The sequence below is a fragment of the Panthera pardus genome, unplaced genomic scaffold (assembly GCF_024362965.1).
Source record: "Panthera pardus isolate Hobbes unplaced genomic scaffold, ASM2436296v1 HiC_scaffold_7, whole genome shotgun sequence".
NCBI lineage: Eukaryota > Metazoa > Chordata > Mammalia > Carnivora > Felidae > Panthera > Panthera pardus.
Genome location: NW_026527002.1, coordinates 37,726,363 through 37,751,531, shown reverse-complemented (window position 1 = coordinate 37,751,531; position 25,169 = coordinate 37,726,363). Strand labels below are relative to the sequence as shown.

The 25,169-nt window shown below is 40.7% G+C and overlaps 1 protein-coding gene across 1 annotated transcript in view; it reads right to left on the bottom strand.

Moving 5' to 3' along the window:
* Positions 1-25,169, bottom strand: part of NECAB1 (N-terminal EF-hand calcium binding protein 1) — a 194,173-nt gene that overhangs the window by 15,964 nt on the left and 153,040 nt on the right. Inside the window, exons 7-10 of the mRNA XM_053896109.1 lie at positions 20,717-20,838; positions 17,860-17,936; positions 13,697-13,750; positions 4,809-4,921 (exon numbers count right to left, since the gene is read on the bottom strand). Coding sequence (XP_053752084.1) covers positions 4,809-4,921; positions 13,697-13,750; positions 17,860-17,936; positions 20,717-20,838 — 366 coding nt within the window. The remainder of the gene's footprint in view (positions 1-4,808; positions 4,922-13,696; positions 13,751-17,859; positions 17,937-20,716; positions 20,839-25,169) is intronic.

The following is a 25,169-nucleotide window of genomic DNA, read 5'->3' as shown; positions in this document are numbered from 1 at the left end:
AAGGAAAAAAGACATATTTGTGAAAATGAGAAGCAGCAAGCCAATAATAATGATGATGATCATTACATTATTTATATACACTAACAGCAATGGTGATGATTGCTAACATGTGTATCACTCTGTTCCAGACCCTGGTGTAAACATTTTACGTGGATTAAGTAATTTTAATTACTCCGGGGACTCTGGGGAGTTGAAGTGACTCTGGGGATGATATACCAACACTGTCTACTGCCCCAACTATTACCCCCCTCTTTCTTAACAGAACCTTGCCACTGTTGAGTTTGCAATATATCCAATCAGCCCATCAGCGCTGGACTGAGACAGTCATCACCATCTCACTCCTTTCTGTTGGACTGGACTACACCCCCAGCTCTCCTGGGCCTCCAGCTTGTAGGTGGCAGATCGTGGGACTTCTCAGTCTCCATAATCATGTGGGCCAACCCCTCAGAATACATCTTTTTCTTAATCTATCTTTCTCATCTATCTCTCTGTATCAACTATCTATCTATCAATCTATCTATCTATCTATCTATCTATCTATCTATCTATCTATCTATCTATTCCCGGTATCCTCACCTACCCGGGAGTCAGGAACGACCATGTGACTTGAGCTGGGCCAATGAAATGCCAAGGAATGTATGCTGGGAAGCAAGGGCTTCTGGGAAATGCTTGCATCCTGAGGATCAGATCTTGAAGGAAGGCTTGTTGGTATTGCACCCTTCTCTTTCTTCCTGACTCTAGGTCTTCTGGTAAAGAGCCAGATGATAGAGCTGAAAGGCCAGTGCAGATTTTGGCTTAAAGGGACATGGGTGAAAATGCTAATCAGAATTGTGCTACTGACTGGGTGCTTTCAGGTAAGAGTGAAACTGACCAATACATAGCAATGGTGTTTAAGGACATTGCTACTTGAGACTGTACAATACAGATAACATATGCAATGTGCAGTAATGCCACCGAGAAAAGGTTAATTATGAAATAATTTTTAGAAACATTTCTCTTGGCAATATTTCCATTGAAAAGGCTTAGGGCTTGAATGATTAGCTTTCAATTATTTTCCAACTTAGAATTACATAGCACATTGCTGAGTTGTGGCTATATGCTTCAGTCTTGCTCCTCGATGTGTTCAGACTTCCTGTGATACTTACCACTCACTGGCTGAAGCAAGAGTTCTTTGACTAAGCTGTCCCTGGATGTAGTCACTTAGAGCTTCAGCCCAGCCCTGAGCTTCAGCCCTGAGCTCCAGGATTGAATATTCCTAGCAGCTGGAAAATGGCAGTGAAACAGGTTCTAGGGGAAAGGATGTGGTCAGGAACAATTGGGGTTGAAGATAAGTTACCAAAGGCAGCTGGCTCTTCATGGAAAAACTCTCTTCCTCTCGGCTTCCTGCTTTCCCCATATGTCTATGTTAACTCACAGAACCTAACCAAGGAGAAAAGGCCCATCGGGAGGGACAATCTCCACTTCTCCACACGAAGATCCAGCCACCAATTTATTTCACCTACATAAAAATGCTGATAAATGATACGCCAGAGGGTATCATTCATTCTTAAAAGATGATTCTTTGGCCATGGTAAAGTTCAGGGTCAATTCTAATACAATTCCACATTCAAGTTTCCTGAGCCCTTGACATAGAGTTTAGAATACAGACAAATTCTAGAATTCACATCTGAGAGTGACTTCAGAAAACATTTTATTCTACTTAGCAGCAGTGAAATTTTAGGCCATGAATGAGCAACTGATTTTCCCAACTGGATTCTAAGACCCTTGAAAGCAGAAACTCTTCTCATTTTTCCCAGTATCAAGCATGGTTCTAAGAATACACACATATATTCGATTGGTGCCTCCCCCCAAGGGATTAATAAGCCTTCATGATTACAAAATAAGCAAAAAGATCATCAAACAGTGCACATGCACACGTGTGTGCGTGTGTATAATAGATGAATCACACAACTGATCTGCTTGGCTTTTCCACTAACAACTCATTTTAAAACTCAATTGACTAATACTCCGACAAGGGCTCTGTCAGCCCCTAAACAGCTAAGTCTTATAGTCAAGTGCCTTCAGGGCAAAAGCCTCTCTAATTCAGTTGCCGGAATTTAAGACAATAAGACCCTGTAATTGGAACAGAAGGGATCTTGTCCATTCTACCCATGGTTAACCACAGAAAGTCTAGGAAACTTTAATTCAACGATGACCAAATACGGGGAAGAAGGATTAAATGTGGGTTTTGGAGTCAGACACACTTGGGCAAGATGGTTAATGTATCTGAGCGTATTTCCTCCTTAACTGGAGGTGATACATCAGATCACTGCAGTGAAGAAGAAATAAGAACATGGACACACACTGCTTAATCTAGTAGCAAATCCTTAATTCCTACTCTGTGTTACAGCGGCATTTCCTATCTAGCCATGGTGAAGCTGAGCCTAACATTATGGGAGAAGAATCTGCAAAAGTGGTAATTCTCAGAGTTTTATTGTATCAGCCAAGCCCAAGGCAACAGTGCAGGGCATGATGGAGCATGACTGACAGCGTGAGCGGCCCATTCGCCCATCAATGGATGCAGACAGGAGACTGAATTTGATTAGCGGTGCAACTGAATTTAGACAGGCGTGCCAACATGACGTGTATTCCATATGGTTTGCACCCATGTGGAGTGGTTCTCTGATGCTCCTTCCATCTGATGAAGTCTACTTTTTGAGAATTTCAGTAAAAGAAGGAAATCAGCCGAAAAATCAGCAATAAGTGAGTGAAGAGTCCTTAAAAAACAAACCAGTCGTGCAAGGGAAGAGGAGAAGCTGAGTCTCCATTTATCTCCCTGGAAGAGGATCCTCTCCCTCCCTGTTCTTCACAGCTGGAGCCGAGGGAGCAATTTTCCTTGGCTGCTGAGAGGACAGAGTCGGTGGCAGGCAGCACAGATCTATCTACTCAGCTGCTCTCCCACACCTGCTTCCCCCCTGCCGGGGCCGTCCGCCTGGCTTCAGGCCCTTTGTCCCACACACGTTAAAGCAGTATCTCTGAACCCTAAAAAATAAGCAAACTTTGTGCCCTATTTATAAATGCAAGAAGGCTAAACCATCCCTGGAGATTGTGATAACCAAACCAGACTTGATCTGCTCTATGTTCCCATTTCTTTGGCAAGTACCGTGCTCTACTTTCTGTAGTGGATGGTGTACAGGTGCACATACGCACACACATGGCGCGCGCGCGCACACACACACACACACACACACACACACCACACTCTTTTTGCATTTTCCAAGCAGTCACTTCCAGTTTTATGTGAGTAGGCTTTTAAAGCTATATAGACTCCCAGTTTGGCAAATCCCTAAGTCACTGAACTAAAAGGACTACAATGGTTTCAATGTGAGCCCTTCTGAGTTTGGTGTGAAGTAGAACGACGACAATAACAACAAAGCAAGCTCAGCATCTCCTGTGTTTCTCTTACAATGGCATGACTGGAAGATGGTGAGCGTCTGCCCTAAACAGCGCTGAGCAAGTCCCCTTAAATGCCAGAGAGTGGGTCAGAGGTCAGCCAGCCAGATGAGGAAGCGATAGCAACCCCAGCTCATGGTCTCTGGGCCTCTCTGGGCCGAGCACTCAGTTAATCCCTCACAATCACCTTAGGAAGTTCGAGATGAGGAACGGAAGCTTAGAGCCAATAAGGATCTTTCCCTAAATCACAAAACAAATACGATCCCAATTTTAACTCCAGGGCCAGACTTCTTAATTGGGGAGGTATTCTGTTGGAGCATGAATAAAACAGAATTACTGGGAGTAACACCGAAGTACTCAGAGACATAAAGTATGAGTTTCTATGTGTGTGTGTAATACACATGTATGCACACATGCATTTAAGAGCTTTACCGAAGGAATACTTGAAAAGCATTATGAAATGCAGTTTAAACCAGCTCCCAAGGCAGGGGTGTTCTGGTTGTGGTCGTTTTCCAGAAGCAGATGAGTCTGGGGTTGGGCTTTGGACTCAGGCAGAATGTGGGCTTGGCCAAGACCTACCAGCTGGCCATGCATTTCTGGGAGGGAGAATGGCCGGGCCAGAGGCACGGATTATGCTGGAAAGGCAGTGGGCAGCTGGGCAAGCTCCGGTGAGGGAGAGACAATGGTAGCAGTGCTATGGATTCTCGAGTCGGACAAACACAGCGCCAGAGAAACAGCTAGCCCTTGGTTAAGACACTCAGAGAGTTACTGCAGTTCCTGATTAAGGGAACAGTTTATAATAACTGTTTCTGGAAACATTTTTCTAGTAACTGTTTGTTGGACCACTTGGAGTAGAGAAACTGAAAATGAGGAATAGATCATAAATTTTAGTAGCCTAAGATAATTGAAGCCTGAGCTGGGGCGGCTATGGAAAGAGGTTTTTTTTTTTTTTTTTTTTTTTTTTTTTTAATGACCTGTAATCAAGACTTCAGATATTGTGCAGTTTCATAATGGCTGAAATGATTATTAGGATATGGGGCATGTTGCCAAGGGAGCAATCAGAGCTAGATGTACTGGACTTGGGGCCTCATCTACCAGAGGTGATTTTAAATCAGCGTGGGCCTGCCTGGAGGCAAAAGGGGAGATTTCAGTCTATGCAAAATTCTCCATTTCAAATCGTTCTCTCCGTTGTATCTCCCTTGGTGCCCCCAGTGATCAAAATCCACACAGAGCCCAAGAATAAAAGAGCAACATCCAGCTAAAGTCTGCTAAAATGCATCACCCGGAAGGCTGGAATAATCAACAGAAACACAAGGAGATTCTCAAATGCCTTTCTGCCGGCCCCACCTTCATCCTGCACGCGAGGGAGCACTTACCGCAAACAGCCGCTTTGGGAAGAAGCACTCTCTACATAGTGTTTCAGAGCAAGCTGGAATTCTTCCAGGTCCTCCTCTATCACAGACATCTGACGCTGCACAAGCATGATGTGCTGCGGAGGAAGAGGCAAGTGTCACTGCTCTGGAGCCTTGCTGAAGCTGACCCCCTGCAGCCCAGCCCAGCCCTCCTCACAAGGCAAACAATTCTCATCTGAAAATACGACCAACAGGAAGACCCTGACCGATCCAAGGCAACAACACTGTATAAAAGCCGTAATGCAGGCAGGACATTCTTCTTGCCTCTCGAAGCAGGTGCAAAGAGAATGTCTTCCCAATGACATACTTCCCTTTTAAAAGCAGTGGTTCTCAATTTGAAGCGCTGGGGAGGTTTTAAAATTGCACTTCTATCAGAATCTCTGGACGTGAGATCCAAGCACTGGTATTTACAAAAACCTCCCCAGGTGACTGTAATGTGCAGCCAGGGCTGGGATCACCGGCCTGTAGTCATTTTTAAAGAGTGGTCCTACCCCACACACCAGACGGCTCCACCTTCACCGTAAGTATTTTGTGATAATAGACATGTTTCGCACATCATTACAAACAACCAAATTTCAAGAAACGTGCGCTCAAAGTTGCATTTCCAAAGGTACATGAACCGTCACAGGGTTCTCAAACATTAACCACCTAAGATATGCCATAGGCCCTGCTCAAAATCTCATGGCATCAGATGGAGACTGTGTTTAACGGATCACACTGGGCTGGATGCCAATTGCTTCTTGTAACAAATCCTATCACCTTTATAGCACCTGTAGTTTTGAAGACTTTCCTACAGTTCTGCCTGTGAGCTTCTCATGGCATTTTGATCTCAGGATAAAGCCTTTCTTCCATCATCAAGGGTTGGGAATGAATCACAGAAGTGCAAAAAAAAAAAAAAAAAAAAAAAAAAGGATTGGGAGTGAGTTACAAAAGTGCAAAACAGGGGCTCCTGGGTGGCTCACTTGGTTGAGCATCCAACTCTTGATTTCGGCTCAGGTCATGATCCCAGGGTCGTGGGATCAAGCCTACTTAAGATTCTCTCTCTCTCCCCCTGCCCCCTCCCCTACGTGGGTGCTCTGAAATTAAAAAAAAAAATTTAAGTGCAAAACAACAGCAAGAATGTAAGGATGATTCAGAATATGAGGAAAATAACTTGCACTGTGTAGCAGCAGAGCCAGAATTAAGCACCCAGCTTGCTGTCTCCTGTCCGATGAGTTTCTTGCTTCATTGTTAATAGCTACCATTGTCGAAGACCGTAATACCAATAGATATTATGGTATCTATTAGGTATGATGGTATCTAATAGGTATGATGTTAGGCACTTTATGTATTCAATAATTGTTCCTACTTTGTTTTCCTGCAGGCAAATGCTGGGTGCTGGATTCTGGGCATACAGTGACGAATCAAGATAGAATCCTTGCCTTTATAAGGTTTAGTAAAGAAATCAACAAGGTTTGAAAACAACGTGTGTAGAATAACTTAAGGTATCGATACTAGCACATGAAACTGACGATATGTAAACTGACCAGAAGTCTATTAAATTTTTGACAGAACTGTACTGTCAAATAAATCTTGATTCTAGTCTCAAAAATCCTCTGAGTGAGCCTTAAAGTAATATTTGGGCACCCAAACGCACACGAGCGGGACACAAGCTATCAATACCGCGTAACTCCTACAGAGTACAGTACTCTCCAGTGAGCTGTTTTTGATGTGGTCACAGAGGCTGATGAAACGAGAAGAAACTCTCAAAAGAAGAACAATGGACAAGGGGGTTCCTCCCAGAATGGAGATCCAGTGTCCCATCACAGAACTTCCTTCCCTGACAAATACCTTCCCAGCATGAATTCACTGTTGCAACGAACCAGTGAACGCCGTATGCTTCCTACTCATGCCTTTCCTGAATTGCACTTTTTATGACATTTCTCCTGGCCCGGTTTTATCATTGTATATTTTATCTCTGTGTTTGGGGGGAGTGGTGAGGGGAGATAGCTTACTTCTTGGTTCATAAGTATATTGGACCGCAAGGGTCTACATCTTGATCTTACAGAGAGGACTGATCATCATGCAGAGATCCTAGACTTTGAGCCAGAAGCAGTAATGGAGAAGACTCTGGGCGTGTTCTATATATGTGAAAAGAATGAATATTTAATGACAGGAAGGCTCACTGTGGCAAAGACTCCAAGCTATTCACCAAAATCCATTTCCTCTTCTTTCTAGGTACAGTTAGAGCACGTGTTGCATCATCCTTTGCAGTTAGGTGTAACCAACTGATAAGTTTTCACCAATACAATATGAGCAGGAGTGCTGTGTATTGCTTTTGGGACAAGATGTTCAAGAAGGAGGTCAGCCCCTCCCACATTCTCTTCCCCTTTTCTGTTGATAGAATGACCTGTCTTGGGAATGGCAGAGCCACACTTGAGAGGAGCCGCCCGTGTCCCTGAATCATTGTGTGAACTGATTATTGGGCAAGGAAAAAACTTTCATTATATTGGAATCACTCTCCATTTGGGTCTATTTGTTTTCATAGCCCAGTTACCTAATGAGTTCAGTAATTTTAACTAAGCTTTGTTTTATTTCCCTTTAAGGGTCAGAGATCAAGGATAGGTAGATACAAGCCTATAACTATCTCCTCAGATTGTGTAATGAACAATCAGCCCCCTGTACGACTCTCACAGGACCTGTTTTTAATATCAGTAACTAAGAGTTTAAGTTAATCTCTCTGCCAAAATCATTGTGGACACGTTCTTTTGACACAAATCTGTAGGAATTTCTCGATCATGTATTTGTGATCAACAATGACTCAGACGATTCTCATGGATTTTCTAATGAGAGATATAAATTTATATCTACCTATTCCACCATACTCCTTTTAGTCTGAAGGCAACTCTTATGTGATCTAATTTGTAACCATGAGCAGAACCATGAGCAATGCATGTCCTTTGAAATGTGACTTTTCAGCTGCTTCTATGAAAACATGGATTCTACTTCTCCTTCCCTTGGATCTGGGCCAGCCTTATAAACTTGCTTTGGCCAACAGAACATGGCAGAAATAAGAGGGTGCCAGTTTCATGGTTAGGCCTCCAGACCCCTCGTGAGTTTTCACACTTTCTCTCCGATACCTGAAATTGTCATGTGAACAAGCCCTGCGAGAGCAGGGGTCAGAAAACTTTTTATGTGAAGGGACAGATAATAAATATTTTAGACTTTGTGGGCCCTAAGGTTCCTGTCACATTCCTCCATCTGTTTTAGTGTGAGAGCAGCCACAGACTACAAACAAATGGGTGTGGCTGTGTTCCAATAATACTTTATAGGTAAAAATAGGCAGCGCACTGTAGTTTTGTCGACCTGTGTGCTGGTGAATTAAAGACCACAGAGAACAGAGCTGGGTCAGTGGATTCATCCCAGCTGAGTCCCCGGACATATAAGGAAGTCCCACCAAGATCAGCAAAGCTGGCATGCAGTTGGCTGCAGATGCCCTAAGGAGGCCAGCTGACACCAGAAGAACCATCCGCCTGATCCCACTTTAAATTGCCTGCCTCTAGAATTGTGGTTTAAAACACTTCATTTTGGGCGGTTTGTTACACAGCAGTAGCTAAGTGATTCACTCACTTACATAGATGGATGTGAATATGATTTGGAAAATAAATTTACTTTGCAACCCAAACAAGGCATACCTTTTCCCTCCTTTCCTCAGATGTTTACACAAAGAAAACAACTTACGAGGTCCAGATAATCTGTCTACGTGTTAGGACTACTGTGACAAGAGAAGCTTTCTGAATCTCCTTGGGTAATTTAAAATAGACCTTCTGAGCTCCAAAGAAAATCCTTACCTTTTCTAGGCTGGCCAGGTCAAGTTGTAGGATGTGGGAGCATGGGAGAGGTAGAGAAGGTGCCCTGATACCTTAATGATATTTCTGTATGTCACTTATGCCAAATATACAGTCTGAGATCCTCACTGAAATCTGGTGTGAACAGCCAGCCCAGAGCATTTTTGTTTCTCTGCTTTAGAAGGCGTAGTGTTGCCTTTATTATTTACTTTATAGGGATTTTGTTATGATGGAATTATGACGGAATATTTACAGAACGGTACTTGCTAGTCACGTTAGGTTAGTCGCATCTACCTTTGATTTCTTGGATTTTTAAAAAAAAAAAAGTTTATTTATTTATTTTGAGAGAGAGAGCACAGGAGGGGCAGAGAGAGAGGGTGTGAGAGAGAATCCCAAGCAGACTCTGCACTGTCAGCATGGAGCCCAGTGTGGGGCTTGAACTCGCGAATCGCGAGATCATGACCTGAGCTGAAACCAAGAGTCAGATGCGTTACCGACTGAGCCACCCAGGCGCCCTTTGGATTTTTTATTTCAAGGAATTTCAGCTTTTTAAATCTCTGGAGACAGAAATATTTTCAATGCAACTAATTTGGTTCATGTTTTCTAGCTCTATTACTACATAGCTGTGTTCCAAGCATGTTTTCAGAAATGTAACAGACCTTCTTGTGCGCTCTTGTTCAATCTCATAATAGCTATAGCAAAGCAACACTATGTTCTAATAGTCCCTGGCATATTAGTTGGCAATAAGCCCCAATCCATATGATATTGTATGACAGGATTCATTTACTTCACAAAATATTCACAGGCTTCATGAGGGGAGAAAGGCAGAAAAAGATGCTAGATTTGTAAACTCCTATTGTATAAGCTATTCTGGTATAAACAACAATAATGTACTCAAGAAAAGTTAGAGCTTTTGAAAAGTGCCAGAACGTGATAAGACCTTGTTAAAAATTATATTGAATCCAAAAAGAACTTTTTGAATATAGAAAGTATCTAGGGAATTGACATCTTTCCCCAGTAATTGTTTGATAAGAAGTGCCATGCGAGGCATACAATGGCCTCAAGCAGAAAGGATTTGGGTGGATCAGTACTCCTGCCCAGATCTAGGATATGTGAGCTGGCTGGATTCCCTTCAAAAATCATAATGACCTTTCAATGATTCATACTCCCTGCTTGGCACTTGACAGCTAGAAGACAATAAGTTACCCCCAAATTTTCCATGAGTCATAAAGTCATAGTCTTGGAGTTTAGATCTGGGTTTATCTCTGATGTACATTTCCTTTTTCATTATGGCAAGAGTAAAATTATGAATTCCAAAACTTGCTATCTCTGTCACATGATGGTTGTAAACCACTTGGAACATTTTAATATTCCTACATAGCACCTTCGTGTTGTTCTTTTGGTGTGATGTTTGAACAATTCAATGTTGTAAGGGAGAAGTAAATATTTTTAAAAGCTCCTTACTCTTTTTGATTTCATTTTGAATACTATGTCATTCTGGAAGCATTCCCGGGCCTCCTAAGTTGTGTTCCATCACTGTGCAAATCTATACTTTCCTATAATAACCTTCATCGCAGTGTATTGTAGACCTTTGTTTAATCACTGCAGCTCCTTCTGGTCTGTCCTGTAGCCTGGAATATTCACTTTTTCATCTCCAGACTCTCCCCCAGTGCCTGGCATATAACTGGTGACCAAGTTCTTCATACAACAAACAAGCAAGAGGTTGCTTTTGTTTTTGGTCATTGACTATTCTTTAATTTTTTTTAATGTTTTATTTATTTTTGAGAGAGAGAGAGAGAGAGAGAGAGAGAGAGAGAGAGACAGAGCATGAGTGGGGGAGGAGCAGAGAGAGAGGGAGGCACAGAATCCAAAGCAGGCTCCAGGCTCCGAGCTGTCAGCACAGAGCCCGACGCGGGGCTCAAACTCACAAACCATGAGATCATCACCTGAGCCGAAGCCGGATGCTCAACTGACTGAGCCACCCAGGCGCCCCTGCCATGGACTATTCTTAAAAGCTCTTTAATAAATTTTATTCACGCACTATTCACTCCAGGAAAGGATATGAAGGGTATGAGGTGGTCCTGAAAACTCTAGAGCCCTGCCTCATTGTTTTTCATCTACCTCCATCACCTTGTCCTCGTTCCTTTCCTCTTTAAGAGCGGAGAGTACACATTTAAAAAAGCTTGGCTTCACTTTGACTAGCTATGTGGCCTTGAACCAGTGGCTCCATTTTTTCATCCGAAATCACCAAATGAAATCGGAGCCGTGGTACTTTGGTATCATAGCTTTGGGGAGGATTAAATCGAATTATGTAAAAATCTTGCCCAGGATAGATACTCAATAGATGTTACTTCTCACTGAGGAAAAACAAAGGACCTTAAAAAAAAAAGAAAGAAATCACATCCTAGACTCATCATTATGTAATGGCTCACGTCCCAGAAAACTAGATGTGGCAGCTAGTTGGTTTCAGGACTCTTGCTGTGTGCTTAAATAAGCCTACCAGATACTACTGCTCTGCTCTCATGGCAGGAAATCTCAGGAAAAGGAGTCATCTGTCAGCTCCCAATCTCACTGGCAAAGAACAGCTCCACTTTAGTGCCCAGAAATGCACCAAACACTAGAGTCGGACTGTTGCAGTGTCAGGGCAGGTGCAGGTCTGGCGGAGAACTGCTGGGGTCCAGCTAGGAGGCTTAAATCCTTCCACACCTTGACTCTCCACCTGCAAAATGGGGTTAATGATGGTGCCAACTCATAATGATGGATGAAGTGAATTACAGAAGTGTGTGTTTGGGATAACACTTGGCACATAGTAAAGGCTCACTAAAGATTAGCTTTAAAAAAATTAAGTATATCATGGGGCACCTGGATGGCTCAGTCGGGTAAGCGTTCGACTCCTGATTTCGGCTCAGGTTGTGATATCGTGGTTTGTGAGTTCGAGCCCTGCACTGGGTTCTGTCCTGACAGCATAGAGCCTGCCTGGGATTCTCTCTCTCTCAAAAGTAAATAAATACACTTAAAAAATAAAGTATATCATAAAAAGTTTATTCTCTGGTTTCTGATGGGCAATTTATTTTTCAAAGTTCTCATGTATTCACCAATGGAAAAGGCAAGCTACCTCCCTAGTCAATGACGTCTACTGGTTTGGGTCACCAAGATAAATCACTGAACATGGAAGAGCGTGGAATGATGAGTGCCAGCTGTGCACAGTGAAGATTTGTTACGGTCATTCTGAATATAGAAGGTTTCGTAGGAGTCGACAGTGATGCGTCACTGTCACTAAGTATCAACTACAACTTTTAAGGACAAATACCTTACTGGCAGCTCTGAAAAAAAAAAAAAAAACTTGCTCAAATCATTACTGTATGTGTATTCCCAAAGAGCACAGCTACTTACTTTTACAGGTGGTTGAAAATAGTTAAGGAATATCCTTTCCTGCTTTTAAACAATATTGACTGCTGAGCCAACTTGCCCAGTCCTGTTTTGTTCTTGTAAGTACTTTTATGTACTATTGAATTAGTAATGCTGTGTGGGTTGACGAATCTCTCAAAATTGACGTTGGCCTCTCTTCTGTCAGGGACCCGAGAATGGAACAGTCTGTCACCTTTAATAAACAATCCTTAGACGATTTCTCTCCCACATAGCTAGCGCGAGAGAATAGTGTCACATCAGGAAATTATATAAGAGTAGACAATGGTCTCTCTCAACATTAGAAATGTTATGTTCGGTTTTCTGGACTAGAGTGTAGTGTTCTCTACATGCAAATCTAATTGACGATAGAGATACAAAGATTGCAAGGTCACAATCCTGTCCCTAAGGGACTTCTAGCAATAGCATTCCCAGTATGCGCGCTTGGCGGCCTTCTCTTTCTCAGCTTCCCACCAAAATGTACCCCTTTAGAATTCTGGGTGCCTGAGGAATTAACACAGACCACACCCCTGTCTTTGGAGGAATAGAAGCACTGAACATGTAGCGGACTATGGGTTATCTTTGGGGAAAGTGTCCATATCTATAGGATTCTAATCATAATAGTCGTTATTAAGCTTTTCTGAGAACCCTCCAAAGCTCCCCCTTTGAAGACTCCCTTTGTGCTGTGAGTTTGGACAGATGGGTAGGAGCCGATGGACAGGTGAACCTCACCTTTTATCACATAGGCAGTGCCTGTGGAATAAGTGCCTGGTATAGAGATGAAGGGTATTTCCTATCTTTTTCACACGTAAATGCAATTGATCCTCTAAGACCTGTATAGTATACAATATAGTTATTAAGAAAAAAGTGATTTTCTGTGGGTTGCCCAGATTTTAAAATTTAAATTTTCACTAAATGAAAATGTAATGATCCACTTTTTCCAAACAGAACGTGCTATAAATATGTGCCTCAAAATAAAGTAAAATAACAAATCATATATATGTGTTGCTTTTTAATTACGTAATCACAAATTTCTTTTTGTTGGGTCTCAGTGCCTGTTAACATCACTTTATCCATTTTCTTTCGATTTCCATAAATTGCCACCCCTGCTGATGGACATCTTTTCCCTATGGATGTAAATGTTCCTTTTTTCTCTAAGTGTCAACTTTGTTTTTGAAAAATGATTTCTGAGCACTTGCAATGTGCCTGGCCCTGGGTAACATAATACTAAATAGCATCAAGTTTCAGCTCAGGCGTGGCACTCAGGCTTACAGGGGTTATAAAATGTTTATGACATAATTTGGATGTTGCCCTTCTCTGCCGGTCATATTCATTCAATTATTCAATAACTCATTGACTGATATGTGCATAAAATTCTCATTTTACACACATAACATGCTACATACTTACATAAAACCCCTGCAAAGTAGGCATTGTTAGGTTTTCACAAATCACAATTTAGAAACTACTACAGAGCCGTGCAAAATAAAACATGCCTATGTATTCCTTTTTCAAAATTTCACTGAGATAGTAGCCAATTTTGAAGAATTTTTTTTCCTTCAAATATTTGCCAAGTACATATTTCTAACACTTTGACCTAGAAAGAAAAAAAGTACTTACAGATTTAGTATTCCCTTCAATAACTTCTTCTTCCCGTGGTTCAAGTTTGAGATCCTTTAAAGAAAGAAATGGGGAAGGCAGGGACCAGAAATTAGAGGAAACATCATATACTTGAATGGTAACTCTTTTGTGGCTGATATTGTGCCAAAAGCAGCTCATTATCTGAAAGGATATGGAATCATTCTGATTTTAAAAATGAAGCTTTTCCAATAAAGACTCTTTTACCCATTTATCAATGGTAAAGAGCCATTTCAGTGTGTTCAATTTGTTATTACTTTAAGTTTACTGATGATATTAAAAGAGAACAAAAGAGAAAGGAGATTCATGAAAACTGGGAAAGGGTAGAACAGTAAAAAAAAAACAAAAACAAAAACAAAACAAAACGAGTAGGCTGATTTCTTTTGCTGTTAGTACTGATCACCACTTTTCCTGGGAGATCATGATGGACATTAGCATAACGGCCACAATACATTTACACTCTAGTGATAATTTTACTTTACTAAAACATGAACTCAAAAGCAAATGAAAACACTATTGATATTTTCTAAAAATGAAGGGCTACTAAAAAGATCCTAGAATTTTCTACCGTGATCAGTGGATGATGCTAACGTCTCCAGTGAAACCAAGCATGTAATCTCGGAGGACTTCATTCTAAGAATATATCACCTCGCATTGGTGGTGAGGATTATGCACAATAATTCCTTCAGATAGATAAAGAAATCCCTTGAAATCGGTATAAATCCAGACGGTCTGAAATAACATAAGCCTGTTAAAACCAGGGCTATGTTGCTTTAGCTATGCTATTCTCTTGCAGTAAAACCTTAAACAAGTTACTTGACTTATCTAGGGTTCACTTTTAGTGTTTCCTCTGCCTTAAATTCTCTATTCCTAGGGCACCATCTAGCTGGCTCCTTTTCCTTTCTCATACCTCAACTCAAATGTCACTGCCTTAGAGCCACCTTCCCGGATCACCCACTTAAGTATCCAACCCCTCATCTCCACCATATTGCCTTAGTTTGTCCTCAGAGTACTTTTCCCTCTCTGAAATTATCTTGTTTCATTTATTTGTTTACTGATTTTGATCTGTGTTGGATGAAGGACCTTACCTGTTTGGATCACTGCTGCATTTCCACTGCCAGAATAATACCTGGCATAAAGTAGATGCTTAACAAGCATTCGTTGAATAAATGAATGGCCTAATGAACGCCCCATTTAAATCATAGCTTTTCTGTGAAGGCGAAGTGACGCAATGCATATGGATGTGAAGTGAATCTTAAAGACAGAAACTGGAACAATGGTCTCCTTGCCCACTTTTTCCCTAACACCAACTCAGGTACACTTTTCACGTCTACTTTCTTTGATCTAAGATAACAACAGCTTAAATGAAGTCGTATGAACGCAACATCCTTAGTTGTACCCCTTCAAAGAGGATGCCCTGTGATCTGGTGATACACTTAGGGTTTCATGAAGATCAAACAGGTTTTGTTGCTGTTATTTAACATAAAGATGTTTCTGCAGAGTGGGAGCAAAATAGCAAACATAATCTCAATATATCCCCATAAATCCTCATAGAGGCTGAAATGGAAAGATAGAACGCCTGAAGGGATTTTTAGAGATTTCAAGTATTATTTTTCCCCCTCATGTGAATGGTATTGGGCCTGGTTTCCAGTGCAGGAAGGATCTATCACACTAAGTGGAGAGAAAAGAGAACACCTGTTCCACTGCAGGTACACTTCCTCTTAACGGGGAGATCAAACCTAGTGCCCAAAACTGCAGGAGACGAGAGAGTCAGCTGTGAAATGACATGCACTTAGCTACTGTTTGGCAATCGGGTAGTTGTTCCTCTAAAAGCCTAATTCGCAGTACAGAATAAGTTGTAGAAGCAAACGGAACTTGCACTGCCTCTCCATTCATTAAGACAGATCCTGCTGAGCCCCACGCCGCTGGAACCCAATGCTGAAGACCATCACATCATACTTTCAGCAAATCTCTCAGACATTGTCCTCAAAATGAAACCCTTTCATGGAAAGGGAGGAAGAAAAAGTCTAGGGAAGAAAGAGATGTGATAATACTTTGATTTAAAGTTGGAAAAAAGGCATGACCTAAGTTTGAGCTATTCCTTTAAAAATAGCTATATAAAGTTAAGACACCAAATAAAGACAGGTTTGCCAAGCACCTCAAAGCCATTTGAAAAGGAGGTATTTGTGTTCTTTAAATGAATCTAAATTTATGTAACAATAGACTCTTTATGTTTTAACAAGGTCTGTTTTCCAAATAGAGGTCATGGATTTCCAGCCCTTCCATGATTGGAAAACTAATTTTCATAGCCGCCATTTGTCTCGTGAATATTTTTAGTCTCGGCTCACATATCAATTAATAAAATTAGGAAGGAGGAATGCTGAACTGCTGCCAACTGTAAGTTTAGGTTTTTTGCCCAGTAAATGGCCAACGTAAACGTGACAAACGGTGACATGGTGCCAGAGGGGCTGGCATTCTCCAAAGTCACTTCTCCTGGACTTGATTACTTGTACAGAACCTCATTTTCAGAGGTCTTACTCAACCTCTGGACTCGGAAGTTTCATCTCTGTGGAGACAGTTCTTAAGATCTTAAACCATTGGCCTGACTTGTTACCTACTAACATCTACCTGGACATTTCTGCCTAAGTGTCCTATTGGGTCTTGAAATTAACACATCTAATAAGCCGGTTCACCTCACCTCACCTCACCTCACGATCTCTCACTTGTCTCTCCATTTCTGTTAGTGGTACAATTGAGCGAGACACTCAGGCTCAAATCCTCAGACTCCTCTTTGAGATACTCCTGTCCTTTACCCATCATACCCACTCAGGGGTCCTGTTAATTTCACTGTAAGTCTTTCACTCTGCCATTTTCTTTTCAGTCATACAATACAGGTCCGTCTCTTTCCATACCTAATCCCAGCAGGCTCAGATCTAGAACCTGCTCTTTAATATCACTGCTTGAGATGGCTTCGGTGGCTCTTTGAATGTTCCTGTTTAAATCTGTTTAAATCCAGTTTGTATGCTTGCTGTCCAATTTTCTATCTAAGAGATCTCTTTGGTCATATCACTTACCTGTTGAAAAATGATAAATGCTTCCTGTTGTCTCCAAGGCCAAGCCCAAATCCCTTTCTCTATTATTTAATGCCATCCATAATATGGCCCCATCCATCCGCACAATCTTATTTGTTATCATTTCCCCAAATGAAAGACTAACTAAGCTGGTCTATTTAAGCTTTACTCATGCTATCACCCTTACCTGAATATCCTCTCTAGCTGCTCTCTTTTTACTAAAATTTTACTGCTCCATAGCACAGGTTTGTTTGTTCACTAGTTTGTTATCAGACAAGCATTTATTCCAATTTTAGTGACAATACTTTTTACTTTCAGGGAATTCTCTCTTCTCCCTTCAATATAGTGCTCTGGGACTGTTAATCAAGATGTTCTCCCCCTCATCAGTTAAGAAGCTACTTTCTAGAGGTTGAGAGTGCAATTTCATCTTTTAGTATATCATGCAACCATTTCCCTGAGTCACTTTGAAACATTCCCGAGACATCAGCCAGGTCATCCCTAAGAGCTGCCACATGCATTGTTCAAGCACCCTGCTACCTTCGGCAGTGATAACTCAAGAGTCAGGCAATGCAGTCAGGCAATGCATTTATTTAACTTGCAACTCCACATATTGCACATATAACTAGGGGTAGGCATGGGTGGCCTAAGAATTAATGTGAGCTTCTCTATTTGCTTTAACAGAAAGGCTCAGGGGTGCCTGGGTGGCTCAGTCGGTTAAGTGTCCGACTTTGGCTCAGGCCATGATCTTACAGTTTGTGAGTTTGAGCCCCGCGTCGGGCTCTGTGCTGACAGCTCGGAGCCTGGAGCCTGGAGCCTGGAGCCTGCTTCGGATTCTGTGTCTCCCTCTCTCTCTCTCTGACCCTCCCCCACTCGCGTGCGCTCTCTCTCTCTCTCTCAAGAATAAATAAACATTAAAAAAAAGAAAGGCCCAGATAACTACCAAGTAGTCATTTGTAGCATCACAGTGCTCCTGGCTATTATTCTATCCATGGGGCAGCCATGGATATATTAATACAATGAGGAAAACGGGTCACTGAAAAGTGAGAGGGAGAAGAAAGAAAAGGAAGCACCCACCTTCTTTTCCAGTCGATCAATTAATTTCTGGAGTCTATTGATCTGGGTCATCCACTGGTTGTCTTCTTCTAATAAGCCTTGAGGGGAAAATCATGAGGGCAATTAAACAGAGCAGGAATGCTTTGGCATCTCAGAATTTTCCTTTTACCCGGAAGGAAGCACACAGTGTCACTGACTAGTCAGCACCCTTTTAAGAAATATATTCACGTGAGTGCTTTCTAAGTTATTGATTTCCATAGATCCATGCATCCCAGTGGGTTCACTCTTACAAGTCTGTGGTTTTTATGTTGCCGCCTGTACTGGTCTTTGATAGTCAAAGAACAGATCCTGCTGAGACACTTTTACCACCCCACGAGATGGCTGAGTTTTCTTCTGAAAAAAGGAAAGCTTTAATCAATAATTCTAAACTTACTTCCAAAACAGTGGAAGAAGCCAGGGAAATAATAGGCTTGACCACAGTAAAATAGCTGGTGTCTCCTTTCCTAGGGACTGACCCGAGTAAACATGGACAATATGGTCATGGCATAGCAGTTAAGAGAGCAGACTCTGGAACCTGAAGATCATGGTCAAATTACTTGGCTCCTCTGGCCTCAGCTTCCTTATTTTTAAAATGGCAATAATACCACCACTGGCCACATTGTCATTGTGAGGAATAAATTAGAATATATATGTATATATACAAACATACGCATATGCATATATATGTAGTATACGTATGTCTGTGTGAACATATACACAAACACACATCTATAGTCCAGCACCGGGGCAAGCATTATGTAAGTTCTGCTGTTATTATTGCTGTAATTACATTTTCTAAAATAAGTAGCTTTTATTATTGTTTTTCAAGCTCTACACCCAATGTGGGGCTTGAACTCATGACCTGGAGATTATTCAAAGGTGCAGAGGGAAGAGTTGTGGTCTGAGCCCCTGCACAAACATCCAGGCATCCTTCCGTATCCTTATGGCAGCTTGTGCAAAATTATTTCATAGGCATTTGCTGAAATAATAGTATTGAATACTTCTTGATGGGAGAATGTAATTGAATTCAAACCATAAAGCCTTGTTTTAGCTTTGAATGTTAGAAAGATAAGACCAAAATTATAAAGAGGTAGTACTTTACATTAGAATTCACTTCTCTTTCTGCGTTCTTGGGCAAAACTCTCAAAGTTTATCGCATAAATTATGATGCGAAACTAAGTAGTAGCATAGTCACACAGAAGCAGCTACAAAAAATCAGAATAAGGGTGCTTTATAATAGAAAACACTGTAACTGTATAAACAAAATCTATGTTTATTTTTAATTTAGGAATTAATTAACACATTTCCATTCCGGATTGTTCCTAAAAGAATTTAAGGTGGCTGTCACGTCAAAATTTCTTAGAAGGATATTTTGGGTTTCGCTGTGTTTTCAAAATGGTTAAAGCATAAAGGACAATCTATATTTTGACTCAGGAGCCTAGACCTGTCATTTCCTAGTCAACACACGGTAGACTATATCATTGTTCCTAAGTTTTCACTATCTTCCTGTTATAGAATTCTACATATACAACCTCTGCCCCTCAACTTTGCAGGACCTCCTACCACAATGGATGGAGTACATGTCCCTTCCCACTATTACTGGGTTTGGCATGTGACTCATTTGGTCAATGGAGAGCTAGCAGGTAAGATGCACACAGTGGTTTTAACTGAGCTGTGTGATTTATGCTTCTGACACCCAGCAGAAGAGTTTGCTTCAAGTAGTCACTGATCCCAGGAGGCTACGTGAGAAGCAGAGCTGAGCCCAACCTAGAGGCTGGAGAGCACACATCACCCAAATCACAATCAACTACATACCCATGAACAAAAAAGACAAATATTTGCGATTGTAAACACTGAGATTTTAAGGTTGTTTCCAAGTAAAAATGGTCTAATGAATCATATGACCTTGGACAAATTGCTGTACTTCTGGGGAAATAAATATACTGACATCTATCTCATAAGGTACTAGAATATAAGATAATGATCAAGAAAGCACTTTGAAACCTTCCAAGTACAGTATGTAAATATAGGCTAGAGTTAGTACTTTGATTTTCTGAAATATTAGGTAAAGGTTAATTGTGTTAAAATGGTATGTTCAAGTGGTTTATATATATACATACATATACACATATACATACATAGCTTCTAGAAATTACTGTGATATTTTGTAACATGGATTTGTATATTTCAAATGACTTTCAAAGTAATTATTACAAATGACATTATTAAAATATAATGACCTAAAAATTATTAATAAGGTTTTAGTCCAGGTTTGGGTCTGGGTGGCTCAGTCGGTTGAGTGCTCGACTTCGGCTCAGGGCACGATCTCGCAGTTCGTAAGTTCGAGCCCCACACAGGACTCGCTGCTGTCAGTGCAAAGCCTGCTTTAGATCCTCTGTCCCCCTCTCTCTGCCCCCGCCCCCCTTGCACGCTCCCTCTCTCTCAAAAAGAAATAAATATTAAAACATTTTTTAAAAGCTAAGGTTTCAGCCCAATAAAGGTTATATTACCCACTTCCTGAAACAGACTTTGCGTATGTGTAGGCAGGCTTTAGGGGATCCAGAGCAAATTAGGGTAAAGGGTGCTTCCTTCTTCTACAGGTCTCAAGGTCCCATCACCCTCTGTGCACTGCGAGGTGCGGTTGTGGGATTCTCATGGAAACAATGGTGTGGATCATCACCTCGTTCTTAATACCACAGGCTCTTTGCCACTGTGGTTCAGACAAACTTTTCTGAAAGCATTTCATTACTATTGCCGTTTTACTTGCTTAAAAAAAATAAATCAGTGTGAAAATCAAAACAGTCAGTTTGGAAGAAGAAAAATGGCAAAGCTACATTACCTGGACCACAGGCACTGAACTGGGGGCTTTTGGGGGAGAAGCTGTTGTGCCTCTGGACTCGGCGACTTGATCGCTTTCCAGGCCACTGGATCAACAGGACTTCTGGCTTGGTCGGCCCTTGCCTTGAACAACAGAGACAACATTTAACCTCAGCGTCAGGCTCTGGCCCCGAGAAACAGATCTTCAGCCATCAGTCACAAAGATTTTCTGGTGTAGCGACATGAGAAGTTACGAGAATTACTGCTTGCCAACACGCTCTAGAGACCCAGATGATTTGGTTTTATACACGTGAACCTACAGGAGAGACTCGGAGCTGGCTTTATGCTTTAAAAGTCTGAGTAAAAATCATCTCGTAATTTGTGATTTAAGAAAAACTTCTTTCTTTTCTGGGCCAAACCATCAGTGGAAAAACTGTTTCTGTTTGTGCTGGTGTATTTAGTTTGAGAACACCTATGGAGTCTGTTTCTTCTTTCAGTTTTAAATTTTCTAAATCAAGGCTATGTATCTATATATTTTTAAAAGTCAAATAATTCTATAAAACTCATTTTAACAAATAGGAGTTCCTACTCACCTCCACACCACTCCCCATTCACAGAAGGAATGCTTACAACAAGTGTTCGTTTGGATGTTTATCCTCATACCTATATATAATATGCTTAAAGTGCTATGTATTTATTCTTTAGTTTTTAAATGTATCTATTAGCTTCCTAAAAGGAAAAGCTCAGGACAATGATATATGCAAGGAAATATTATAAGGAATTTAAAGGAAGACTGCTTAAAAGGATGGATTCGATTCGGGAGGCAAGCATTTGGTTCCCTATTCTTCTCTCCTGGTTGGAATACAAACATGATAGCTGAATTCCAGCAACCATATTGGGCCATGAGGCAAACCCGAGGATGTACTTACTATGTGAAAAAGGCGGGAGGTCTATGATAAATCTGTAGAGCTGTCATACTTGATTAGGCTGCTGCCACCACGCTCTTTCATAACAGATAATAAGTCCTTATGTGTTTAAGCCTCCTTTTTTTCCTGTTATATGCAGCAAAATCTAATACTAATTTATTCATCCAAAAATCTTCCTTTGTTATCAGTAAGGGAAAATTTCTTTAGCCTCTCTCTGGTGCTGATTCCCCCCCAACCCCCTTTTAAATTTGGATTTCATTTACTCTTTGGTTTGGTGGAAGAGAACATCTAATGGCTTCACAGGAAAGGGTGCACCATGCGAGGCAAAATTTGTGAGACACTGCATATTAAAAAGATACTTTTATTTTATTCTCCTACTTCATTGGTGGTTTTATGGGGAAAATAACTTTTTTTTTAATTTTTTTAAATTCCAGTATCATTAATGCACAGTGCTATATTAGTTTCAGGAGTACAATATAGTGATTCAACAATTCTACACACTACTCAGAGTTCATCATCATAGATGTACTCTGAATCCCCTTCACCTATTTCACCCATCCCCCCACTCAACTCCTCTCTCAGAACCATCAGTGCGTTCTGTATAGTTAAGAGTCTGTAACTGGTTTGTCTCTTTTTTTTCTTTGTTTTGTTTCTTAAATTCTACATATGAGTGAAATCGTATGGTGTTTGTCTTCCTCTGACTGAATTATTTCACTTAGCTTTATACTCTCCAGATCCATCCATGTTGTTGCAAAAAGCAAGATTTCATTCTTCTATGTGGCCAAGTAATATTCCACTGTGTGTGTGTGTGTGTGTGTGTGTGTGTGTGTGTGTATGTGTGTGTGTGTATCCTTTGATATCAATTAATTGACCATATAATCATGAGTTTATTTCTGGGCTTTCTATTCTGTTCCACTGATCTATGTGTCTAATTCTGTGCCAGCACTGTGGGAGGCCGGGCCCCGGTGCCAGGCTGACACCGGGCCCAGGTTGCCAGGGTCGAGCAATGGTTCCCTGTTGACTCAGCCAACCCGTTGGTTCCCCCTCCTATTCCCCCATTTTCAAGGGCATACGAAAGCCTTGTCAAGGCTGAGAAAGTTAATTCCTAAAGCCTGTGGTCTGTGGGTGTTGGCAGTAATGTTACCTCCCCTTTTTCTAACCCGAGTCAAATAGAAACAAACATGGGAACTGTGTTTTGCTAGCAATCTTATCAACAAGGTCTTGCTGTGACCCGTTTAGAAAATTCACAAGGAACACAGAACTAAATGTTTTGGTTGGCAGCGATTATGTGAAACCTGTTTATTCTTAGAATGGCCTGACCCATAAGAGTCTTGATATAAAAGATTGTGTACAGCAACAATAAAGCAGTCACTTGGGCCATCAGCCCGGGGGACCCTCCTGTTCCCAAACTGTCTTCTCTTCTTTTTTTTTCTTACATTCCCCTACCCTCAGGACCCTGATCTTGGTGTTTGTTGCGCTGGTCGCAACACAGCACCATGCTGTTTTGATTGCTACAGCTTTGGATTATATCTTGAAATCTGGATACCTCCAGTTTTGTTCATCAAGATTGTTTTGGCTATTCAGGGTCTTTTGTGGTTCCATAGAAATTTTAGGATTGTTTGTTGCAGTTTTGTGAAAAATACTGTTGGTATTTTGATAAGGACTGCATTAAATCTGTAGATTGCTTCGGGTTGTATGAGCATTTAAAAAATATTTCTTCTCCCAATCCATGAGCATGGAATGTCTTTCCATTTATTTGTGTCATCTTCAATTCTTTCATCAATGTTTTATAGTTTTCAGAGTACAGTTCTTTCATCTCCTTGGTTAAGTTTATTCTTTGGTTTTTAAATCATTTTTGGTACAGATGTAAATAGGATTGTTTTCTTAATTTCTCTTTCTGCTATTTATTAGTGTACAGAAATTCAACGAATTTCTGTGTATTGACTTTGTCTCTTGTAATTTTATTGAATTCATTTATCAGTTCTAGTAGTTTTTTGATGGAGTCCTCAGGGTTTTCTATATATAATATGTCATCTGCAAATAGTGAAAGTTTTACTTCTTCCTTACCGATTTGGATGCCTTTTCTTTCCTTTTCTGGTTGATTTCTGCAGCTAGGATTTCTAGTACTATATTGAATGAAAGTGGTGACAGTGGACATCTTTGTCTCATTCCTGACCTTAGGGGAAAAGCTCTCAGTTTTTTACCAATGAGTATGATGTTAGCTGTGGGTTTTTACACATGGCCTTTATTATGTTGACGTATGTTCCCTCTAAACTTACTTTATTGAGGGTCTTTATCATGAATGGATGTGGTACTTTGTCAAATGCTTTTTCTCCATCTATTGAAATGAACATATAGCTTTTAATCCTTCCTCTTGTTCATGTGATATATCATGTTTGCTCATTTGCAAATATTGAAATCCCACTTAGCTGTGGTGAATGATTTTTTAAAATTTATTGTTGGATTTGGTTTGCTAATATTTTGTTAGGATTTTGCATCCATGTTCTTCACAGATATTGGCCTGTAGTTCTCTATTGTAGTGTCTTTACTCAGTTTGGGTATCAGGGTAATGCTGGCTTCACAGAATGAATTTGGAAGTTTTCCTTTCTCTTCTATTTTTTTTTGGAATAGTTTGAGAAGAATGGGTATTAACTCTTCTTTAAATATTTGGTAGAATTCACCCGTGAAGTCATCTGGTCTTGGACTTTTGTTTATGGGGAGTTTTTGAATACTGATTCAATTTTATTGGTGGTAATCAGTATTCTGAAAGAGTATTCTTAGTTATGGCTTTTTTTTTTTTCATTTCAGCACTTTGAATAACAGATCAAGCTACTCCCTCTGACCTGCAGTGTTTCTGCTGATTTTAATTATTATGTGTCTTGGTGTAGACCTGCTTGGGTTGATTTTATTGGAGGCTCTCTCTGCCTCCTCGATCTGGATATCTGTTTCCTTCCTCAGATTCAGGAAGTTTTCAGCCATTATTTCTTCACATAAATTTTCTGCCCCTATTTCTCTCTCTTCTCCTTCTGGGATCCCTATAATGTGAATGCTATTGCACTTAATGGTGTCACTGAATGCCCCTAATCTATTCTTACTTTTTACTATTATTTTCTCTTTCCTGAGCTTGATTGCTTTATATCACTGTGTCTTCCAGGGTACTGATCCATTCTTCTGCTTCCTCTAGTCCACTACTGATTCCCTCTACTGTAGTTTTAATTTCTATTATTGAGATCTTCACCTCTGTTTTTTTTTTTTTTTTTTTTCATATTCTATGTCTTTGTAGTGGGTCTTACTGAAATACTCCGGTCTTTTCTTGAGTCAGATGAGTATGTTTATGACCATTAATTTAAATTCTCCATCAGGTATGTTACTTATCTCCATTTCACTTTGCTCTTTTACTCTGAGTTCATCCTTTTCTTTCACGTGGGACATATTCCCTGTCTCCTCATTTTGCCCAACTTTCTGTGTCTGTTTCTATATATTAGGAAAGTCAGCTATGTCTCCTTCTCCTGAAAGTAGTGGCCTTATGAAGAAGAGGTCCTGTAGTGC